This window comes from Thermobia domestica, chromosome 13 (genome assembly GCF_964235325.1).
Source record: "Thermobia domestica chromosome 13, izTheDome1.hap1.1, whole genome shotgun sequence".
Classification (NCBI taxonomy): domain Eukaryota; kingdom Metazoa; phylum Arthropoda; class Insecta; order Zygentoma; family Lepismatidae; genus Thermobia; species Thermobia domestica.
In genome coordinates this window covers 178,647,083-178,670,145 of record NC_137466.1, presented here as the reverse complement: position 1 = coordinate 178,670,145, position 23,063 = coordinate 178,647,083, and the positions used below count along the sequence as shown (strand labels likewise).

General features: G+C 36.0%; 1 protein-coding gene across 1 annotated transcript in view; it reads left to right on the top strand.

The window, feature by feature from the left end:
* The first annotated feature begins 4,513 nt into the window (after positions 1 to 4,513).
* Positions 4,514 to 23,063, top strand: part of LOC145668812 (methylmalonyl-CoA mutase, mitochondrial-like) — a 42,213-nt gene continuing 23,663 nt past the window's right edge. The window contains exons 1-8 of the mRNA XM_081736983.1: positions 4,514 to 4,694; positions 11,656 to 11,831; positions 12,787 to 12,981; positions 13,387 to 13,570; positions 15,500 to 15,634; positions 16,049 to 16,246; positions 17,333 to 17,464; positions 18,501 to 18,677. Of these exons, the coding sequence (XP_081593109.1) occupies positions 4,641 to 4,694; positions 11,656 to 11,831; positions 12,787 to 12,981; positions 13,387 to 13,570; positions 15,500 to 15,634; positions 16,049 to 16,246; positions 17,333 to 17,464; positions 18,501 to 18,677 (1,251 nt within the window). The 5' untranslated portion in view covers positions 4,514 to 4,640. The remainder of the gene's footprint in view (positions 4,695 to 11,655; positions 11,832 to 12,786; positions 12,982 to 13,386; positions 13,571 to 15,499; positions 15,635 to 16,048; positions 16,247 to 17,332; positions 17,465 to 18,500; positions 18,678 to 23,063) is intronic.

Sequence of the window (23,063 nt, the reverse complement as noted above, 5' to 3'; positions counted from 1 at the left end):
AACCTGTGGGTTCAGTATTTCTTGATAAATCCATTAAATCTTGTGCATGTAATCCCACAACAGAATACAGATATAGGTGGAAATTCATGTCACTTAATGACCTTCCCATTTTAAGGCAGTAATAAATGCGAAAATTGTCGATAAGTGATTCATCTACTTTGATTTTGCGAATAGTTGGTATTATGTGCGACATTGTCCATGCGGCGTCTAGGGTATGGCCGACGTCGATAAGCTAATAAAACGAAATACTTCAAAAGTTGAGCCAGTGGGTGCGTAAACGTAAACCTCGTGTAGCTTAGGTACAAGCTGCATAATTACTTTATTACATCAGTGTTAATATGCATCCTTAAATTGAGATAATGTAGTTTCCGCAGTTCAGATCAAGAATACGTGTAGGTACAAATTCATTTTACTTTGAAACTCACACATCTTGATGAAAATAGTGGCATCACGCCTTCTAGACTCTACATGTGTTGACATGTGCCAGTAATCCACCAGGAACAGGTCGGTCTAAAATTCAGGAGCGCTACAAGAGATACTCGTAATTGTTCAAAAAATACATTTATGGGTGCACACTTAGTAGTAGTAATAGTAGTAATGATAGTGTAGTAGTAGTAGGGTACTAGTTAAGTAGTAGCCAGGCCGAAACCAGAGGGACTAGGGGGACCAGGCCCCGCTAAACTTTTTGTTGCCCCTCTAGACTTCAATACAAAATTTTATTATTAATACAAAGAACACAATTTAGATATTTATAAGATAATTACTTATAATGACTTGGCCCCCCCTAACATATTCGCGGTCCCCTAAACCTTTGTATCTGGTTTCGGGCCTAATAGTATAGTTAAAGGCTAGTAGTAGTAGTAGTAGTAGTAGTAGTAGTAGTAGTATAGTAAGGCAGTAGTGGTAGTAGTTGAGTAGTAGTAGTAATAATAATATACTACTAGTAGTAGAAGAGTAACAGTAGTTCGGGTTAGATTACGGTAGGTTCAGGCAGCGAAATAGTCATATGTCAAGTCCCTTGTGCATTAGCTTGCAGCCCTGCAATAATGCCCCTTATGGAGAGTTTCATAGAAATGAAAGCAACATCTTATTGCTTGTTCATAGATGACTTACATGTTCTTCGCCTTAATTCCTTAAACATTTGTTTTCTGTTCTGAATTAACACCTTTTACCTGTAAATTGTAATTTAAAAAATGTCCACATATTCTTAATCCCGTTTCTGCCACTCCAAAACACTTACTAAACCTACAAGAGTTCATTTGGTGCTAAAAGAAATTGATATATCATGAATGTCAGTACATTTACAAAAAAGAATATAACTGAGGAAACCTGAAATTTTAATCTTGATACATGTATTAGTGCGCAACACGAAATGAGATTAAAAAAAAAAAAATCCCGGCGTTCTTTTCGCCTTTGATAGGACAAGCTGCAATTATTTACGCATTATTCAGTGCATTGTTTGTGTATAATCTTGTTCGTTTGCTGAATGTAAAACGCAACTCACACAACGGCTGTAACAATATAATGACTTTTATTGTCCACCAGTATACGAACAAATTCCAGGTATGGCTTAAATTATAATCCACCTTGGCATATTATCAGCCCTAATGCTGTGAACAGAGCTGGCTTGCTTATGGATACACTGCGCATGAAGCGCTCCAGGTTAGTGACGTCATTAAGTGACATCATGTGCTGTTGCTCTCGTTATGTCAACATAAGAACTCCCTTGGAGGGATAAGTGCGACCGTTCCCATAATCTTTTTCTCTTTCTAAGCTATGTTCAAAATATTTATGAAGTCGAAAAACAATGCTCTGGAGGATCAGGAAAGCGGAGTTGTCTTGAACATTGGGAGGCGGGCAGATTTGAGGCTTATTCTGGGGGGACATCAATTTCATCTTACTTTCCTTTTTGACAGACGGACATAAATCATCCAGTGATGTGCCGTAAACTATAATTTTACGTCTACGCGATTGTCTGCTGTAATCTATACGTAATCTACATTACACCTTTTCCCGTGCAGACTATGTAGACAACCACTATCAAATGTAAGGAAAAATTTCGTTGCTCGTTTGTTCATATTTCCTCCTTCAGTTGTTTCGCTTCGGTGCAGCGAGCATTTTTGCCGATCCCAAACGTTTCAGCATTCTTGCCAATTTGATGTCGAGAACAGAACCCAAACAACCCCTGCGGGGCATCTAATCCGTTCCTACTACTACTACTACTACAACTACTACTACATTAGCTGTGGATCTATATAGCAGAGATGTGCGTCTACGCGTAAAAAACGATAGTTTACGTTTACGTGTCAACTATGCGTAGACAATTGACCAACGTAGACTATGTAGAATATGTCAACAACACGTAATTTAATATGGCATCGTGGACAATAAAGGAGCTTTATTTTGTCGTTACCTTGCGAAATTGCGTACAAAATAAAATGCCTAGACCTGCGAATAGTAACTTTCGAATACTTAGTTTCGTCTTGATGAAGGAAAATGAAAAATATTATGCATTCTGTAAAATATGCAAGACAAAATTGTCAAATACAGCAGATTCAAGACTGAAAGCCCACAGGTGAGAATTAGTTTTGTAAATTTCATTATAAAAGCAGTGCTCGAAGTGCAAAATCTAAGGAAGTGGTATGCGCAGAGCAGAGTAAACACAGATTTGATAATTCCCTCTACTTTTTATATGTTAGTCGTTTCTCTAATCTTTCGCTGCACTGAAGCAAAACAACTGAATGAGGAATTATGAACAAATGAGCAACGAAATTGTTCCTTACATTTGATAGTGGTTGTCTACATAGTCTACACGGAAAAAGGTGTAATGTAGATTACGTATAGATTACAGTAGACAATCGTGTAGACGTAAAATTATAGTTTACGGCACATCACTGCTATATAGTACAAGGGCAACGTACTACTACTAGATTTGCTGTGGATCTATATAGTACAAGGGCAAACTTATTTTAATGAAACAAGTTTAATGAATTTTTTTAAAAAAATGATCGTTAAATCACTTTTTGAATATTATTTTTAGTCTTATTTTAACGAAAGAAGTGTTATAAAAATTTTTAAAAGTAGTAAAAAAAACTGTCCGTAGGCAGGATCTGAACCCACGCCAAAGGCATTTTCTTTACTAGCATGTTGCGTTAGCCCACTCGGCTTACCAGAGCCGACACCATTTAACGTTTACTTTGTGCTATATGTAAATCATGTCTTGTGATATCGTATCTGTATGGACCAATCAGATCAGAGGATATCTGAAACGTTTGGGATCCGCAAATATGCGTGCAGCGAAAGATTAGGGAAACGAGTAACACATAAAAATTAGAGGGAATTATCTAATCTGTATGTTTACTCTGCTCTGCACATACCACTTCCTTAGATTTTCCACTTCGAGCACTGCTTTTTTAATGAAATTTACAGAACTAATTCTAACCTGTGAGCTTTCAGTCTTGAATATGCTGAATTTGCCAATTTTTTCTTGCATATTTTACAAAATGAATAATATTTTTCATTTTCCTTCGTCAAGACGAAACTAAGAATTCGAAAGTTACTATTCGCTGGTTTAGGCATTTTATTTTGTACGCAATTTCGCAAGGTAACGACAAAATAAAGCTCCTTTATTGTCCGCGATGCCATATTAAATTACGTGTTGTTAACATATTCTACATAGTCTACGTTGTTTACATTGTCTACGCATAGTTGACACGTAAACGTAAACTATCGTTTTTTACGCGTAGACGCACATCGCTGAAATCATCACATTCCCTCCCCAAAAAACACATTTTAAATCGAATTATTAAGGGACAGTCCCCCAGGTCCAGGATTGGAGGGGACATGTACCCTCATCCCCTTAATTTTCGCCAATGAAGGAGTATTAAGCAACGCAAATAATTCAAGAATAAAATTATAACTGTTATGCATGCTATCGCAAACTAAAACGCAGATTTTGCGTGGGATATATATCCATAGCAGGTATAATTGAGTTTTACGTTTTACATCACTTTGCGTTCCGTTACATCTACAATTTTTGCTATGGCTGGTGCGGAATGCACTCCAGAGTAGAATAAACAAATTTGGGTTTGAAAATGTGACATGACTGGAAGATACCGCTACTTGCGAAATAAATCACGAATAGCGCTTATATGAATTAGAATTACTCTCCCGAGACAGTCGTATGACGGCGATGCAATGGAGCAATATACTAAATCAATGCAATGGAATAAACTTTTAGCCAATAACTTTAGCTAATTGAAAAATCCTGGCCTGACAGTAAATATGATCCTGCCTCTATATAACATGATAGATAAATGGGGCCTTATGCAGAGTCGTTCTGACGTGTGACTAATGTCATACTAAAGAGTTCGACTACCATATGTTTCCTGCAGTAGTCAGGTACGCATCATACGCCAAAACGACTCTGCATAGGCCCAATGGAGTTTAATCATACATTAAAAAAGTTTCAATCGATCTGCAATGTTTCGATGAATCGTAACTTGATCGAGTTCGAGAACAGCTGTAGTTCGCTTTGAAAATGGAAAGCAAAAGCAAAGCGTAATTCGTATGTGATGTAGTAGGTGACGGTGTTGTGCGTGAAATGTAGTTTATTAAGTCTTCATTGGACGTAAATAAAAATGAAGCTATTTAATATTAAAGAAACCGTAGTACTAGCTAGGCATGTTCGAAAAGTAAGTAGTAACTTTATGCTTATGGTATATACATAATTGCATGATCATGCCGATTACCCGTAAAAGATAAGCATGTTGCGAAGTAATATACTTATTTACGTTTCTGAATCATGTTGAGAATGTATGGTTGAACTTCTTTTGAAAATAACTGTTAATAACACTTGTATTACGTTAATGTGAGAATTACCGTTTTTCGTTGATAGAGGAAAGTCATTAAAACTTAGAAGATCCAATGTTGTTATTGCTGAAGAGAACTATGTGCAGATCCCGATGGTAGAACTTTGTCTTTCTGCGATGAGCTTTTGTAAGTCAAAAATTTTCTGCAGGAATTCCAAAATAAAAATCAAGATGATACTATCATGTTTTTACTACAGCGTTTACATGGCAATTATTCTACACAGGCGCGGAGATTTTCTGCGATCATCGCAGATCGCGGCATGTTCTGCTATGGGGGTGCAGATATATAACACTACCAGGGAATTGTGTTTATTAATTATTGGACATCACGTACAGGTCAAGTTTAGGTACATCACTAGAAATAATTTTTGAAAAATTATAATTCTTTCATTAATTACTTTTTGTCCCGGATTCGATTCCCGGTGGGACAGTCGGTGGGCAAGCTGTAAGAGCTTTCTCAGGCCAGCTGTCTTCAGAGGTTTTCCGTGGGTTTTCCTCATTCACCAGGCAAATGCCGAGATAATACCTGACACAGATCCCAGGCCGCTTCCTCTTTCTCCCGCGTAGTGTGCTCACCGGTAGACGTGAGGGGCTTAAGGCCATTATTTTGAATGGAATATTTGTCAATTGAAAGGTACTTATAGGTTTGTGAATCACTATATACTGTATTATCATACTTTATACAATAGCAGAGAGTTTATTGATGATGCTACTTTTCAACATAGTTCCCTGACAAATAAATACATTTTGCCCATCTATGTTCAAGTGCGTTAATGCTGCTAGTAAAAAATGAATTGTTGAAGGCGTGTAAAATTTCATCGACGGCATACATGACGTCTTCATCAGTGTCAAAATGAGTACCTTTCAACTTCTTTTTGAGCTTTGGAAAGAGATGAAAATCAGAAGGTACCAAATCAAGCGAACAAGGTGGTTGGGGGACCAGTCTGTAGCCGCACGACGTTTCTGCCGAATATTATAACGCAGCTGTCATAGAAGATCTGCATAGTGCTCCCCAGTCACTGCTCGCCTCTTTGGGAGATAATCTACTATCACTATCCCATCCGAATCCCAGAAAACTGTGGCAATCACTTTTCCAGTTGAGGATACTGACTTGGCCTTCTTCAGAAGGATGGATGAGTGGTATTGGGAACTGTTTGAAATTTTGTTTGCACTGGTTGGTAATGGTGGACCCAGGTCTCCTCTACTGTTATGAATCGAGTGCGAAAAGCATTTGGATTTGTCCGGAAGAAATGAACATTGTCTCCTTGAAATGTTGAGTCTTGTGAGCTTTTGATCAGGTGTCAAAAGTTTTGGCACCCATCTCGCGGAAACTTTGGTCATTTTCAGGTGCTGGGTAATAATTCGGTCCTTCCCCTGATGGACATTCGCCGATTATTCTTGATTTCATGCACTTTGTCAATGTTCTCCTGAGTTAGTGCTTCCACGGGCCTTCCTGATCGAGTGTCGTCTTCAATGGAGGTTCTCCCCCTCTTAAATTCGGCTGCTCATTTCTTCACTGATGCGTATGAAGGGGCAGTATCACCTAAAGTAGCAACTGTGTCGGTGTAGATCTCCTGCGGCTTTAAGGTTGGTTTAAAGGGACAAGTTTTGTCGATAGATGGCAGTACAATCTTCGTATCTCTTCCATGTATTTTTTACCTTTCACGAAAATTCACGATTTCTCTGACAAATTTCAACCTACAGACTTCAAATTTTTAGAAAAGTAACTTCATAATCTATCGAAGGCAATAATCCGTGCCGATTTTTTATTTAGAATTTTCTTCATTGTTGAAATGTTTTGATTGTTGAAATGGATATTCAAACCTTTAACAATTAAATTGTTTCAACAACGAAGAAGATTATAAATAAAAAATCGGCACGGATTGTTCCCTTTAATAGGTTATGAAGTTCCTTCTCTAAAAATTTGAAGTTTCTACGTTGAAATTTGTAAAAGAAATTGTAAAATTTCGTGAAAGGTAAAAAATACATGGAAGAGATATGAAGACTGTAGTGACATCTATCGGCAAAACTTGTCCCTTTACACTAACCTTAAACCTTTCTTGTGGAGATATTCAGTAACAGCTCTTGTCTTCAGTTTCTCCATTTGGTCACACTTTGTTCACTCTTCTGTCTTTATGGACCTGTAACAATAGAATAAAAATCGATATTATTACCAAATATGGTATGACATCATAGGAAGGTTCATTAAATACGGTCAAAAAGTATTACATGTCTCGTTTTAATACTTGAGTGGGCTTAGAATTTATATAACACGCCTCATAGTATTTTGTTAACAATACAGTTTACATCACCAATGAACACGGGCCGCGGTGGCTCAGTGGTAGTTCGTTCTCCTCTGGCGCTTGGGGTCCCTGGTTCGATCCCAGCTCGAGCCAAGTGAGCTTTGTGGTGGACAAACCGTGTACGTGGGATTTCTCGGGGTTCTCCCGTTTCCTACCACTTTCTTTGTTCCACCATTTCTTCATTATTTCATCATCACCGTCTTCTTTAGTCTAACCGGCATAATCGTTGGATGTAAAACTCAAAGATTTCATTTCATTTCATTTCATCATCAATGAGCACATAAGTTTTGAGATTAAACGAATTCACTTATTTTGTAAAAAGGCATTGTATTATTTGTTTTAAACCATTATATTATTTATTTTCAATTTATCCATAGGCAAATGATGCATGTAGATTGGTAGCGTTCATAAATGTTGTACCCACACTTACATAGCTTTCTTTAATTTTAGGTAGTCTAAGGTATGCTTGTCAGTTTGTTCACACGATCTAGTATTATATGGGCCTACATGTATAGTTTGTCTATAAACCATTATGGAAACATTCTGTTTCGCGTAGAGGTAACCAAATAAATTCTTGCCGTTTTAGAAGTCCCATTAATCATGCGCTAACGGAGAGGAAACAATATGACACGTGCCTGCCAAGTATTCGGGAGGTAGTCTGACCATCGACCGTCAGTAATACAGGCACGTTGACCACATACAGCAGTCATAGCTCGTCCGATGTCGAAGAGAAATGCAGGTATCGAAGCAGCTTATTCGTGTGTTTGTTACATGACTTTAAAGTGGGCCTGTCAGCATATGGCAGGCATTTGGGGAGAATGCCGTAAACGAACGCACTGCCAGATGTTCTGTTCCAGAAATTCTGTCCGGGAGATGTGAGCCTTTCGGATGAACTTCACAGTGGGCAACCACATGTGTTGGATGACGAGTCCCTGAAAGCAGTCATTGAGGAGGACAGTTGCTTAATGTGTAATGAATTTGCATAAAGGTTCCATGTTTGGGCTTAAACAGTCAGACTGCACCTAATGGAATAGAGAAGTAATACAAATTACCGAGTATCACACACACTCGGCAGGCAACAAGCAGTGACAGCCTGTTTTTCCTTGCTCACTCGGCGCCTGAACACACCCATCTTCGATCGCTTGCTCTTAGGGGCCGCGGTGGCTCAGTGGTAGAGCGTTCACCTCTGGTGCTTGGGGTCTCGGGTTCGATCCCAGCCCCCGCCAAGTGAACTTTGTGGTGGACAAACACCGTGTGCGTGGGTTTTCTCGGGGTTCTCCCGTTTCCTCCCACTTTCTTCATTCCACCATTTCATGCATTACTCATCATCACCGTTTCCTTTAGCCTAACCGGCATAACCGTCGGGACGTTAAACTCAAAGATTTCATTTCATTTTTTTCGATCGCTTGCTCACTGGTAACGAAAAGTGGGTCCTCTATGACACACACAGGTGTACCAGACATTGGTTTTCCTCACGTGACCCTGTTCCTCACACCTCAAGACCATTATCCTGTAATATGGCATTCCCGTCTGGAAATAGAGTTTGTACCTTTGGCTGGACCTGGTCACCCAGAGTTCTCTATACACTGCTCCTATGATCCTACCGTGCAATGTGATAAAGAGTGCTGCCGAATTTCATGATATAGCACCCTAGACCATAATAAACACGCTATCATGTTTTGTAGTCGGACGGAAATAGTCCACATCGTATTCTTCAGAGGATGTTCGCCAGACAAACATACGTCCAGTAGTGGGGAAGAGGGTAAAGAGTAACTCATCCAAGAAAGAAAATAATAATAATAATAATAATAATAATAATATAAAAACGTTGGCAGCTTTTACGGACACTGTACCATGCATGTTGCGTTTCCACATTTATATAGTTTATTAGGGGCTTAGTCTGACCATCGACAATGGGTTAGGGGGCTTTTCTGAGAGCAACACCAACCCGCCAATTTATGCAGTTTCTGCCTCATTATTTTAGATAACTCTGGGCGTTCAAGTGCAGATTAAGTTCTGTGGGCATTTGCTCGGCTGTGGTTTTCTTCCGCATAGTCACAATAAGTCCAGCAGCTTCGTTTTTCGATCACTATTATGCTTCGCTGATCCTTTTCTATCGCCAATGTGTATGTGATCATAGGTTTCGAGACCGTGACTTGTGCTATATGTTTTGCTCACCAATACTCCAGCTAAACGGGTACCAACAACTAGGCCTTTTTAAAATTTATCAGGTTAGACATGCTGGCTACTCACTGCACCTTCACAACGTTCAAAACCATTACAGATATACCGCATTGACTTGACGCCTAATCTTCCATTCCAAGCGCTGCTATCGGTTGAAGGAATTCCACTCCCTTTCGCTAAGGCTCTCTCGCTTAGCAACAACTGAACCCTTATTGATTCAGCACGTGGATGTGTAGCGGGTGAGAGTTTTAGTTCACATTTTTGCCACGGATCAAGAAATTTTGGCAGCACTATGGTAGTGCACAATCCATGTTACTTGCAACAAACAAGAGACAGTTGATTTATGCAGTGTGGAGTGTTACCAAGTACATTGAAAATATGTCTCACTTTTGACAAATGTTATCATTATTGTGTCCAATACCTGTTCATATATGTGAATTAAAAATGAGTAAATTAAGTACAATTATTTTTGCCTCAAAGTTGTTTATTTTAATTTAATTAGTGCATTTTGGACAGCGTATAAGTTTAACTCTCTTCGAGTGTACTTTCATACTCACTCACACATTCCAGTTCTTCATACGTATCAAAAAGTAGAGTTTTTTTTTTTTTTTTTTTTTTATTATTACATAGTTTGCGACAGATAACGTTACTGTATCTGTACTGATAAAACATAGTGGATTCATAATTGTTGATTGAACATTAAGGAACACATATTAATATAAGTAAATACTAACCTGAAAGTATTCCTGTGAGACTAAAATTATCTTCAAATTTTCATATTTATTTCAGGCACAAATTTCGATTGCCTTTCATCAGGATGGTTCAAAGCTTAAATCATGTTAAACTGATGGTAAATGTGTTCTCATGTAGTACTTCAGTGACAATAAAGCAATTACGAAAATCTACAGATAGCGATACTATTTACGGTAACAGAAAATTCCTATAGAGAGAGGGGTTTCTACTTGCTCTTGTGAAGCTCCAAATGATCGTATTAAGATAAAAATAGTGCACTAGTTTAACCAATAATTACTTAATATGTATATTCTATTTACAAAACTTAATAAGCTCAAATTTTCTGTAGACAATCTTTGAAAATCTTCCACAAAGGAACTGGAGGCTGCGAGGTGACATCTAAGAAAGCTGCATGCAGTTCTTGAAATAGTTGCTTTATGGAAGAAGGATTTTCAATATTGCTTGTAAAAGATTTGAGCTTATTAAGTTCTGTTGATTAAAATAATGCACTTCTAAGATGACGCCTGGTGGTGTGAAGCTCCTGAAATGGTTGCTTTGTGGAAGGTAATTCCTAAACATTTTATGGTAGAGTTTGAGCGTATCTGAACTCCTTAGACCGTAACATTGAAAAGGATATGGCTCCTGTTGTATATTACTACTGTTACTAGACTAGTGGGAGTAGGGTGATCCAATGGTACAGCACCCACTCCTGGTCCCAGGGGTCCGTGGTTCAACTCCAGGCTACGTGAGTTTGTGATGGACATCATAATACCCATGGGGTTATTCGAGAATCTCCCACATTCGCATTTAAACCAGTTCTTTCATAATGGTTCACTTTCATGAATCATCCATATTCTGTAACCTAAAGGCCATAAGCGTGGGATGCTGAATTAAAGGTCTCATTTTTCGAGTTTCGGTACTAGAATTACTAAGGCTTGTGTTTTGAGTAAGTTCCCGACGTCTACACCAAGTAGTAAATTGGCCTGTTAAACTTTGTAGGCTTCTGTTGGATGTGTCAGGGCAGGAAGATATTATCATCCGCGAAGGCAAAAGAAATCACGGATGACATTGTTGGTATGTCAATCAAGATTTAAAGTAGCGTAGATAATGCTGAACGTTGGGTAACTTGGAATTGAAAAATTGAGTAGAATATTAGTGGAAATATATCATTCCTATTCCCTTGTGGATAAAGAGGTACATAAGATGGACATACGACGAACTATTTGGGGAAAATATGGTTTATTAATCAGTCTACCGTGCCACTCACTTTCTCCAGGTTAAATAGTAAGAGACAGGATAGGAGGTCCTTAGTGCATTAAATAAGTACTTCAGAGTAGCGAATTATCCAGTAGTCTTACAAGTAAGTGTTTTAAGGCTTTTTTTTTTTTTTTTTTTTCCTCAGAGATTTACAAAAGAATTGACAGCCAGCAAAATTCTGTGAGGCAGCTGCTAAAGACGTTGTGTGTTTATTTCAGAATAAAATGAAATGTAGCTACAGTTTATTCGTTTTCATTTATTTTTCTAGTAAAGTCTGAAAGTTATTATTCATATGTTTATTTATGCAGGTGGGACTGCCATCCTCTCTGCAGGTTCGAAAGCTGGAACAGAAGCCACTGCATGCAGAATGGACAGAACTTGCAAAGAAGCAAATGAAAGGAAAGAATCCCGAGGAAAAATTGATGTGGTATACGCACGAAGAGATACCTGTTAAACCAATTTATACACAAGATGATGTTGAAGGGTTAGTACTTATTCAGTATATATGATATTATATTCTTATACTCTATTATAACAATGAAAATTATAACTTAGTGCAGAAGAAGGAAAAATTTCTTTTTAACGAGAAGACATGAGAATAATGTCCATTCAGTTTTGGTCTCAAATTCAAAATTCTGTAACAATTCATCCCAATCTAAAACTTCTTTGTGACTTTAAATGATAATTGTGTACTATTATATTATTCTTTTTTTTTTTTTAACTTAGTGTAACTATTAGCGTGTTCCATTCTAAAGAAGCACCGATAATATTTGTTTGCTGTTTAAATATTCTAGGTGTATTTCTTTTACATTTTTACAGAATGTAAGGTAGTCTATAGGAAAGCAGATGTAGAAACACGAAAACAAATGGTTACGCAAGTTTGCTTTCACATCGTAGTGAACATATATTGATGTCGATACCATAACAGAAGTCGAATCATTTTCTCCAGATAGAGTAATTTCACGATATCGATACATACCTAGTTTTTTGTCTCCAAGGTCATAAGTTTTGACACGTCCTATCTTTTTCCTATGAGGTCATCTAAAAGGGCTTGTGTACGTGAAGAAACCACGCACACTTGATGAATTATGAACATCCGGTATGAGATCCGGTTCTGGCAGCTACCTTCAGAAACATGCAACGTCGTCTTCAACTGTGCTTAGATACTCAGGGATGACATCTCAAACATTTTCTCTGACAACCGTATTCTATTTCTTATACATACAGTCATGCAACTGTATTGTTTGATTTCCTTTTGTAGTTTTCTAAATAATAATAATTTCTAAATATATTATTATTTTATTTTATTTTTTTTAAATCAGCATTTTTCGGGGCTACCTTCGAGTGGAACACTGTATATTTCTTCTATGTCATTGTTGAATTGGTTTGTAGCCTGCACTTCATTTAACATTGATGCACAAAATATTATTCTTTTAAAGATTGGAAGATGAGTTACCTGGAAAATTTCCCTTCACCCGAGGACCATATCCAACAATGTACGCTCAGAGACCATGGACAATTCGTCAATATGCAGGGTTCAGCACTGTCGAAGAGAGTAATAGATTCTACAAGGAAAATATCAAAGCTGGGCAGCAAGGATTAAGTGTGGCCTTTGATTTGGCTACACATTGTGGGTATGAATAATATTAATTTGTATCTTTATCACTTTTTTTATAATTATTTTGCTCATTTACCCTTTAATATTTGTCAATTTGTCTCCTCTGAAAAAGGAAAATTCTGGAACAGTTTTATTAAATGCCCATAAACAAATCTGAATAATTGCCCCTTTTCTATAATATATATCATTGCAACTGATTGTACGTATAATATTGGAAGGTTGTGCAGAAAAAGTATACGGTAGACTGTTGTATATTTTTAGAAAATAATCCACATAAAAGTAGCAATGAGTGAAAGAGTGATAGATGTGCTTATGTTAACGATTTATAATTTATCCTATTTATAATTGAAAACTAAATGAATAAATTCATAAGAGAAAGTGTTTTATCGGAAGGATCCTTTATAACTTCTCCTTCCTACAGCTATGACTCTGATAACCCTAGAGTACGTGGAGATGTTGGGATGGCAGGAGTTGCCATAGATACCATTGAGGATATGAAAGTATTATTTGATGGAATTCCTTTGGACAAAATGTCTGTATCAATGACTATGAACGGCGCTGTAATTCCAGTGCTTGCTATGTTTATAGCTGCAGCTGAAGAACAGGTTTGTGCGCAGTGTTTCTTCTTTTTTCTACTTTGCACAGAGTAGAATGCATAAGCCCTATATACTGTTAATAACTACTTCTGTATAAATTATGGATAGATTTTTGTTTCTTAATTGCAGTTCTACCTTCAGCGTGATTTTTGTCATATGAATATTTGTATAAACTTACATAAAAGAGGAAAGCTTGTTAAGCCCTTTCACTCACTCTTTATCAGATTAAAAAGCGAAGCAGTGGGAGTAAATTTAACAGAAAAATGTAATATCCGATTTGCGTTATAGCACCATGCTACGATATACAAAAATAGAGGAGGAGATTTTTGTTTAGTTTAACGTCCCATGATTATGCGCTGAAGCTAAAGGAGATGGTGTAACCTTCTCTTCTGTGAGAGATTCTTCTGTTCTGAACTTGTATGTGTGACACGAGCAGAACAGGTATTTCAGAAATCAAACACTTGTTCGTTTATGAAGATTGCCAGCTCGTGGAATGTAACCGCTTCAAGATACTCCTGTTTAAGAAGTGCAACCTGGTCAGGCATAGCTATCAGCATGCAAATAAAGATGGTACAACTTGAATTCACTTTCGTCTGCTTTTATTGTCATCTTTCATTTATACTATTTTCTAATAATGCTACTAAGCCAGCACAAAATTAATGTTTTATTTTAGAAACAACAAACATAACGTCAGATTTAACATGCGTGTTCCTGCGGCAGTTCCTCGTCAGTATCATTTCAAAACAACGTGAGCGAATTTTCCGTGCTACACATAACATACAACATGTACATATGTAACGAAATGAAACCCGCGGTACGGATGTATACAAACTTAACTGACATACTTGAAATACACGATTATCTGGCTAAACATCTGAGTAATGTATATAAGAATAAAACAGATGTAAAGAACAGAAGGAAACAGATTGATAGGCATTTTTTAATTTTATTTTTATTTTTATTTATTATTATTATTATTATTATTATTATTATTATTATTATTATTATTATTATTATTATTATTATTATTTTACTTCAACGGAATTTTGATCCGGAGGATTGAATGCTGGATGACTTTTACTTATTCCTGCATTTTCTTACACATTTCCACAACACGTAACATAATTTTAAAACATTAATTACAAAAATGACAACGTTATTCTCTATTTTCCACTTCATACATGTAAATATATTATGTAATTACAGATATTTTTAAAATCTGTTTATATCTTAACAACAGGAAAGTTTACGATGAACTAACTTTTTAATGTTCAATTAGTTTTTTCTTTCAAAAAATAAAAAAGAAGAATTCTGCTTCCAGGATTCTTTTCTGAACGCGCATATACTACTTGCGCACAGATACGTCTTGATGGGCCAACTCTAATATTAAGTTCTAACAACAAATTGACTCGATAATTCATTTCGAACATAAATGCGATAAATTAGAACAAGGGGAAGTAAAAATAATAAGAATAAATAAGAAAATTACCTTAAGGAAATACAAATAATAATCCTGTAACGTTCGATTTTTTTTCCAGAGATTTTCCTCTCCTAACAGGATTGGATGAAAATTGATTTCTACATTTGGTAGCACAAATGCACATCTCTTCCTCAAATTTGTTTGCTTAACAATAGCTTTAGAGATAAAAAATCAATTATATCATAATTTTCTTTGATGGAGAGAGAACACTCTGTAAATTGTAAGTTACTGAAAATTTCATTCAAATAGATTATTCGTTCAAAATTGGTATTAAAAAAAAAAAAAAAATGCAGAAAATTGGAGTATACTCTTTTATGGTGACTGTAGAGGACATAACAGATCGGCAAAACAGTGATAGAATAAAGAAAACCAAAAATACAAGTGAAGTCAAATATATAGTTAGTTCCTTTTTTGTTTTGTAAAATATATTCTTTTTAACAAAAAATTTGTACTTACAGGGTGTGGAGAAAGGTCAGTTATCAGGAACTATTCAGAATGATATATTGAAGGAATTTATGGTCAGGAATACATACATATACCCACCAGAACCGTCAATGAGAATTATTGGTGATATATTTAGCTATACAGCCAAAGTAAGTAATTTTTCAGTTATCAAACAGGTCTGGTATATGTCGGGCCACTCTTAAGTGTGGGCAAGCCCGACAAATGTTGGGACACACACACACACAAATCACATTTTAAAAAGCTTTCGTGGTTCAATTGTGACTTTGTCAAATTTGTTCAGAGAAAATTCGTTTGAGGGCGCATTATATTTATGAGCGGCCCTGCATATATGCAATATGTTTACAGAAGTTTGTCGTTTGTATATTTTCTACTTTTTTTATTTTTATAAAGTTTGTTTCTTTTGTTGATTTTTGAGATGACAAAAGAAGTCTGAAAGACACGAAGAAGAGTAAACTAATTATGATTTTTGGTTATTTTGATTATAGTAGATTCTTATTATTATTTGTTATAAGTAGTATTGAATGAGTGTTTGTTTCTTACAGCACATGCCACGTTTCAACTCTATTAGTATATCTGGATACCATATGCAAGAAGCAGGAGCAACTACTAGTTTGGAGATGGCTTTTACTATTGCAGATGGGTTGGAATATTGTCGTACGGGATTGAAAGCGGGAATGACAATCGATCAATTTGCTCCAAGACTTTCGTTCTTCTGGGGAATTGGAATGAACTTTTATATGGTAAAGTGAAATTTGTAATAAAAATTTCTTAATCTCTTCTTTCCATTTAAGGTTCACCAGATAATACATGTTCGTGAATGTTGCTATAACTGGTAGGAATTCAGACAGTTTTTAGTTAGGACAATGAATGATTATCTTATTGAGATTTTTCGACATTATTTGTGAAAGCCTGAGTTTATAGTTCATTATATTTAAATTCTTGTGATAGGTATCCAATTCAACGATACTGGGCAACATATATATATATATATTAACTTAGCGTGAATCGAATTTGGGATCATGCATACGAAAGGTGCCTTGTTAGAAATTATGAACTGAAACTTCACGCTTACGGATAAGAGCCCTATCGTCGGATAATATGAATCCGATATCAGTTGAGTATACACTTCGTTAATACTAGAATTTTGCTTGCCTTTATGTCTGCATTTACTTTTGTATGTTTATTGTTCATACTATTTGATTTACTCATTTAGATTATGTACGAAGTAGAATATCTTTCGTCTATTACTTTTTAAACTTTGTAATATGACTGTTTAATTTATTTATATATTAAAGGAGAAATATAAGGTGAACAATAATTTCCAGATAGCTTCTTGTACTTCTCTTGATACCATGATTCAAGTTATTACAATATACTAAAAGTAGTCTGTTTAGTATGTTGCATTAAAAAATCTGATCTTTTCTAGACAATTTTCGTTAACAATTTAGAACAGATTACTGGCATTCTCGGCAAAAGAATGTACACAGATGAACATATTTTGGTCCGAGTAAACGATAAAACAAACTTTTCAAAAGTGACTCGCTAATCCAGTCATGGAGAGCCGTAAACTCTGATATGAGGGATCCTTGGTTCGATTTCCCGCTACCTCAACTCGACCTGAACAACCTCGTATCAGTGTTTTCTTTGTTGGACTTTTTTTTTTCTTCTACATTTTCATTTCATCAATTCTTCCATATAATCATTCACGTGCGTTTATCATCCGTCGTCTTTAGCCTAAGAGAATAATCGTGGATTCACTGATATTTGCACTTACTATGAAAATTCATAATTTTAGAGTTAGCTTTTTAATATACGTTTCTTTGTAGGAAATAGCCAAGATGCGAGCTGCTCGCCGTTTGTGGGCTCATTTAATTAAAGAAATGTTCCAAGCGAAAGATCCCAGGTCCATGATGCTACGAACACATTCTCAAACTTCGGGATGGTCGCTAACTGAGCAGGTAATTGTAAAATATACAAAGAAGAACTATTTTGTTTAGCAAGAGTAGTAATACGTTGCAGAGTTCCTTGATTGTGCAATATACGTACTTAGATAATACTCAATTTTGTGTGTTTATTTTATAACTGGATACTCCCATAGTTAGAGGAAGGTACATTTGTTTAAAAGAAATTCCTTTGTGTAATGTTGAATGAAAGTGGTGACTTCAGCATTTTGACAACAGTGTTTACGGCCAAATTACATAAATCGATAATAAGTAGTGTGTAGGAGTATGTATATTCGACTAACATAATTTAAACTTTATACGATTGTATTTCTTCTAGGAAAGTGAGAATTATAATATACTAGCAGCGTTCACCCCGCTTCGCTGGGGTCACCCCGGAACGCAATAAACTTTGTTACTTAGATAATTTTTACTTTTTCGCTTTCAAGTGATATGATAAAAACCATAGAAGATTGCAGTAAATGTTAACATTATATCGCCTGTCATTTATGTTAACCCGCCGAGTGACACGGTCATGTGGGTTGCATATAAATACGGTTAGATTTAGCTATGATGAGCTAACAAAGGATTTCTACGTTATGGACACTTGAATGGTCAATTATCTCAAGACACTGGTAATTGAAAATTAAAGTGATATGATAAAAACCATCTAGGGTCCAAATCTTAATAACCCCCCAAAAATGAAAGAAATTGGTTCAGCCGTATTAGCGTGATGAGGGAACAAAGGATTTGTGCGTTCTCTTTTATATATAAGATTTTGAAAGGAAGATGTTACATGTTTTTTGGAAGTATTTGCTTTTAATCGTTGATCAATAATTTCTTACATTATTTCAAACAATCAAACGTATTTTACATTTCTTTGCTATTGTAACGATAAATGCAGAATTTCTGCAATTAGAGAACATTAATTAAAACTATTAACTATTAGTAACCACTAATTGAAACCTTTTCTTTCTTACTCCTCATTATGATCGAGAGGAGGATAGGTGTTGGCTATACTTATTATATCTTTCCTATGCATCATTTCAAACAGGATCCTTATAACAATATAGTAAGAACAACAATTGAAGCCATGGCTGCTGTGTTTGGAGGTACACAATCTTTGCACACAAACTCGTTTGACGAAGCGCTAGCGCTGCCCTCTGTTTTCTCTGCTAGGATTGCGAGGAACACCCAAATTATCTTACAGGAGGAAACAGGGATTCCAAAGGTAGGTGGAATTAAATGTAAACAAACAAGAATGGTAACTTCTACAAAAACAGTAACTCTTAAAATACTAGCCATGTTTCATATATCACATGACCCCCTCCAATTTAAACTTTTTGGGCGAGATTCAAAATGGTGGTCAGGAAAATGGCGGCCGTTCACCTAACACACACCATAAAGGTTTCCCATCGGCCTAACGTGTCCGTTCGCTTTAAATTTATAAGTGGTGGTAAGGGCTTTCGACTCACCCTGTATATAGAAGGCGCAAAACGAATGAACATTGCGAAGTCTTAACCTTTCTTTACTTCTCTTTAGTTGTCAGATTTCTCACATAGACAAAATTATTCATCTTGTAATCTCTGGAAATAATCGAAATATCTGTTCAATTTAACGTTGTTTAGACGGATTTTTGAATGAAGCTGTATACAATAGTTGCAACTTTTATCGAGGTTACCCTTGCACAAGTTTAGCGTTGGATGGTTGCTCCTAATGTAATATGACTCACATTCCGTTCTTTGTACATGCTTATATAGACACATGAGTAAAAGAACAATGCTTTTATTTTGTTGAAGAATATGTTCAAAATAAATCGTATGCATAAAATTAAATATATAATTAGTGAATCTAAAATAATCCATGATAATAATTGTGTATATATATATGTAAATAACTGACATATCCAGTTTTGTTATACGACGATGAACAGATGCAATAAATTATAATTATATATATCTTTCTGTTAGTTACTACCTGAAATAGTCATTCTTCACTTGGTAATAGATAAGAATAATTGCAAACATATGAAGCATATACAAATCTCCGGCTCCTCAAATTTCGTTACCGCGACTTAAAATTCACTAAAAGTCTCCCAGTCATACCTCAGTCCAACGTTTCAAAAAATATTTTTTTCCTTTCCTGTGCGCGTTGAGTTCACCCTCACTTCCCCACTCATCGGGGTGGAATTTCCAAAATTCATGCAACTTAATGAAATGGTGTTGTGTTTATGAAATAGTTCCATGTTTCAGGCAGGTTTCGTGACTCTACGTTCAATGATTGAAAAGAACAAAAGTAATAGTAAACTTCCCTCCCTTCTTCAACCTCTTTCATATATCAGATTTCATATTTGGGTGTCAATCGATATACAAAAAGCTTCCCTCCATTCTTCTGCGTTCTCCATATTGAATTCTGTCCCACCCTGAGAGTGAAATTTCCAAAACGTATAAAAAGGATTCATATAAGTGTATAAATATTTTCATTTTATTTATCTAGTGTTGTGCTGAAAGGAATATTGACAACTTTATTATGTTACTATTATTTAATCAATCTGAGTAGGGAAGATCGCGAGGTGTTATTTTGACTTCATATTGATATTATGCTCAATCGACTCATTTTTACATATGAAATAATTTCGCAAACGAAAAAATCCTCGATCGAAAGCGTGTTGGATTTACAAGCGTTCAAAGTTCAAAATTGAACAGATTTTGCAAAAGGTATGAAGTACCTATTTTTTGAGATACATGCTTAATTTTTGGTATCGGGGGATTTTCTTGGCTGTTCAGCACAGTGGAGAGGGGTATGTACGCATTTTGCAAGATAAGGACACTTATTATCGAAGAGGTGAAGGGTAATGTGTTTTACAACTTGCAAATTGCCTTCTGTTTGGCACACTGACTCGATAGGCTGATAAAATGTGTTTGCCACTCCTATTCGACTGTATTGTCATTCAAATGCCAATTTCCTGTATGACCACTTTCAAATGAACAATGACATTTGTCTCCAAAGCGTTTGGCCGCGGAACTAACGTGAACGAGACTCCGAACCCAGTTGTCTTCTGTAAAGGACTGTGTTTCAATATCTCATCGCTAGCATTTTTTAAAAAAATTGTCAACGGATTTGAATGGCAATTGTTGGAAAATAGTGACCAAACTCCAGGGAATATTTTACGAAAATGGGCCAAATGTGATCAAAAAACAAAAATCGGCTAGCGACAATGTATGCAAACATTGGTTTTCTCCAGGATAAAAGCCACCTTTTTCACAGCCTTGAGCGCACATTCCCGCTAGTCATTTTCTTTTTCAATTTTTCGACCTATTTTGTCGCTGAATATCTTCAAATATTTCCTGGAGTTCGACCAATATTTTCCTATAATCGGCACTTCAATTAAAAAAAAAAAAAAAAAAAAAAAAAGCAGCGATGATGTATTATTGAAGCACCGTCTTTTTTCTGCAATCCAAAGCATAGCCCGACAAAGTTCAGAGTACCGCTCAGGATAGTTTCGCAGCTGACTGCTCTGGCGCAGCGCGATTAGTTTGAAGTACGGTACCAATTCCAAGCGATTGACTACAAATGAAATGCCGATGGTGTAAATACGGCAAATTGAATACGAATGTCAGTACCAGCCTCCGCTGGATAATTTATTTCGATTAACTTCATTTTAACAATAAATTGATTTTTTTTTTCCACATATGATACTGTGTTGTGCGTCCCAGTGCTGCAAAATTTTTGTTGGACAGCTGATCTGGGCAAAACAACACATTGGTGACGGAGTATTTAAAGAAATTATTGGTCTCACTCCTACCCACAAAAGGGAAAGAACATCACAATGTAGATTATCACCAGATTAATTATGAATACCATGACGTTCTTCATTGAATTTCGCACGCCTGGCAAAACGTTTCGGAGACAAATGTCATTGTTCAGTTTGAAAGTGGCCACACAGGAAAGTGATATTTGAATGACGATACAGTCGAATGGGGTAGCAAATACATTTTATTAGCTTGTCGATACTGTGTGCCGAACAGGAGGCAATGTGCAAGTTGTAAGACGCTATTAACCTTCACCCCCTTCCCAATAAGTGTCCTTATCTTGCAAACTGCGTATATTTTTACCTCACTATTGTATTGGGTACCCAAGAAAAAACTCTCCGTTACCAAAATGAAGCATATATTTCAAAAAGTGGTAACTTCAAACTATTCGCAAAATCTGTCCAATTTTGAACTTTGAACACTCGTAATTCGAACATACTTCGAATCGAGGATTTCTCCGTTCGCATTATTGTTTCATATGTAAAAACTAGTAGATTGAGTATGGTATCGATATGAAGTCAGACTAACACCTAGCAACCTTCAGCCGTTTTAGCCTAATTTAAAGGTAAAATAATTCCTGATTCCAGTAGTAGTCATAAACTTAGTACTGTTTTCACGCTCTTACTCAGGTATCTGGATTGTCAGTGGAATAATAGGTACTGGAATGAATGGAATGAATAACTTTTCGGAGATTTCAATGGAGACATTGGCGAAAAATTCATTAAAATTGGTCTACAGTGCTTGAGCATTAATTTCCGATATATTCCATTAGAATAATAACAGTATATATAAAAGTAGTATGAACCAGTAGTGCACATCATTATCGCCCTCCTCGCTGGTATAGGTGATTAGCTCAAGTGTCTTTAGTGCACGAAGTCTTGGGTGCGATTCCCGGTGGGAGACCATACGACGCACTGCATTGATTTAGACCCACTTCAAATTATAGATCTTGCCCTATTGAGATATCACTGCTGACAAAGGACGTAAATAGAAATCAATCAATCGAACATCAATATCCATCCTTCAGACAATGAAGAAATGAAGTGGATAGAAGCCTTAGTCAGTGCAGCTATTCTGATTATTTTATCCTAGTTATATTAGACCGATATAGGAAGACACTGTACAGTTAGAATCGTTCTCTGTTCTTTCATTGTATGTTCTTCAAAGGATGCTCTCTCGAAGATGTTAAGACACCAGAGCAGTCTTACATACAATGGTGTCAAGTCATTTTATAATTGTTTAATGCTTGTATTCAACTAAAAGCTGTTAACTTTGACCATTATATTACGGTACATTTTGGTGTAAAAGTAGTAGAATAGTTCTAATCACTTTATGTACACTCATGTCCAAAATTATTGTCGCATGTCTATAAATATGTTGTTATAGGAATATAATTTGATAACGAATTCGCCTGGTATTTCTTATAACGTTAGTATCTGTATAATCGGCAAACACGTCTATGTGGCAAATTTCATGTCAAAAGAGCACTAAATTAGAACAATAAAAGGAAAATAAAACTTTCTTGTCCGTCTAGCAACTTTTTGTTTTACTCATTCTATTTTTCGTATTTATAATTCTTTTCCTATGAAATTTACCACAAATATACAATTCCCGATTATACACATGGTGTCAGTATTAAAAGTATCCTGCACAATCATTATCAAATTATATTCTTACAAGAAGACACTTATAGATATGCGACAATCATTTTGGACATGAGTGTACATCTGATGTTCAGTTTCTATTTAGTTACAAAGATTTTTAATTCAAAATGTAATAAAAATTATCTAGGAATGGCTGTCCGT